We start from the raw sequence: 1,193 nt of genomic DNA on the forward strand, positions 1-1,193 counted from the left end.
TTTTTTAGGTTATGATTATTCACATAATGAATTCAAGGGTAAATCCTAGAGGAGTGTGGCCAAATGAGACTTTACATCATGTATTACCTAGTATTAGAATTACGAGTGCTAAAAGAAGAAGAATAAACTACGATGATGAAGATGCTTATGATGAGCCTCATAATAATCATAATAGTACTAACAATAGGAATTGTAATAATGCTGAAAATATATTGAATAGTATAGATTTAATATTTAATAGGATTATGCAAAACATAAAAGATCGCTCGTATAATGAATATCCTTCATTGCAGAATGTTGTTGATTATAATGACCTTTCAAGAAATTTAAGTAGAGATGAATTAAATGCTGTTCTTAGAAGTTTAAACGACGATACCCCACGAAATGACCTTATCAGTATATGGAATCATGTTGTTAGAATCAATAGGGATGGGATGGTTGATATTATAAATTCCATATTATTATATGTAAATAATTTTATAAGGAATTATAAAAATGGTAAATTGGATGTTAAGGAAGTTTTAGAGGAGTTAAAAATCAATGAAAAATCATTGAGGCTTTTTAAAACTTGTAGCCTAAAAGAAATATCATCTTCCGACTTTAAATATAATAATGATTTTTATACTCTTCTTAATAATGAAAAAAAAATAGAGGATTTAAAAAGCTTAATTAATTCCTATATGAAATTTGCTGATGATACGAAGAAGAAAATATATCATAATTATATAAAACAATTTAAGGAATCGTTCGAAAAATATATTGAAAAAAAAAATAATTCACCAAATAAAAGTACAGGATAAAATATAATAATACATTGCACATATTATATATATATATATATATATATATATATATTAATATAAAAAATAAGCAATGGAAAAAAAAAAAAAAAAAAAAAAGGAAATATGGAAAAGAAAGAAGTTTATATATGTATTTTATTTTGATTATAAATTATTCTTGTGTGAATTAAGGTAATATTGTGTTTGTTCGGTTTATATTTATTCTTATGTCTGTGTGTTATTTTATTTTATAATATAATATTGTTTTTTCTAAACAGTTTGTACGTTTTTAATATAGCATGTTCTTTTATTATGACTATGTTCGCACTAATGTAATATTATATATATATATATATATATATATATATATTTATTTATTTATTTATGTTAATATATATTTATATGTATTTATAC

The 1,193-nt window shown here is 22.0% G+C and overlaps 1 protein-coding gene across 1 annotated transcript; it reads left to right on the forward strand.

The window, feature by feature from the left end:
• Positions 1–8: 8 nt before the first annotated feature.
• On the forward strand, positions 9–800 carry PRSY57_1476700 (exported protein (PHISTa); the record flags this gene model as incomplete). Its single annotated transcript, XM_020115391.1, has 1 exon — positions 9–800. A coding segment is annotated over one exon (792 nt), but the record flags the coding sequence as incomplete, so codon positions are not given.
• Positions 801–1,193: the final 393 nt, after the last annotated feature.

Source organism: Plasmodium reichenowi, chromosome 14, assembly GCF_001601855.1.
Source record: "Plasmodium reichenowi strain SY57 chromosome 14, whole genome shotgun sequence".
Lineage (NCBI taxonomy): Eukaryota > Apicomplexa > Aconoidasida > Haemosporida > Plasmodiidae > Plasmodium > Plasmodium reichenowi.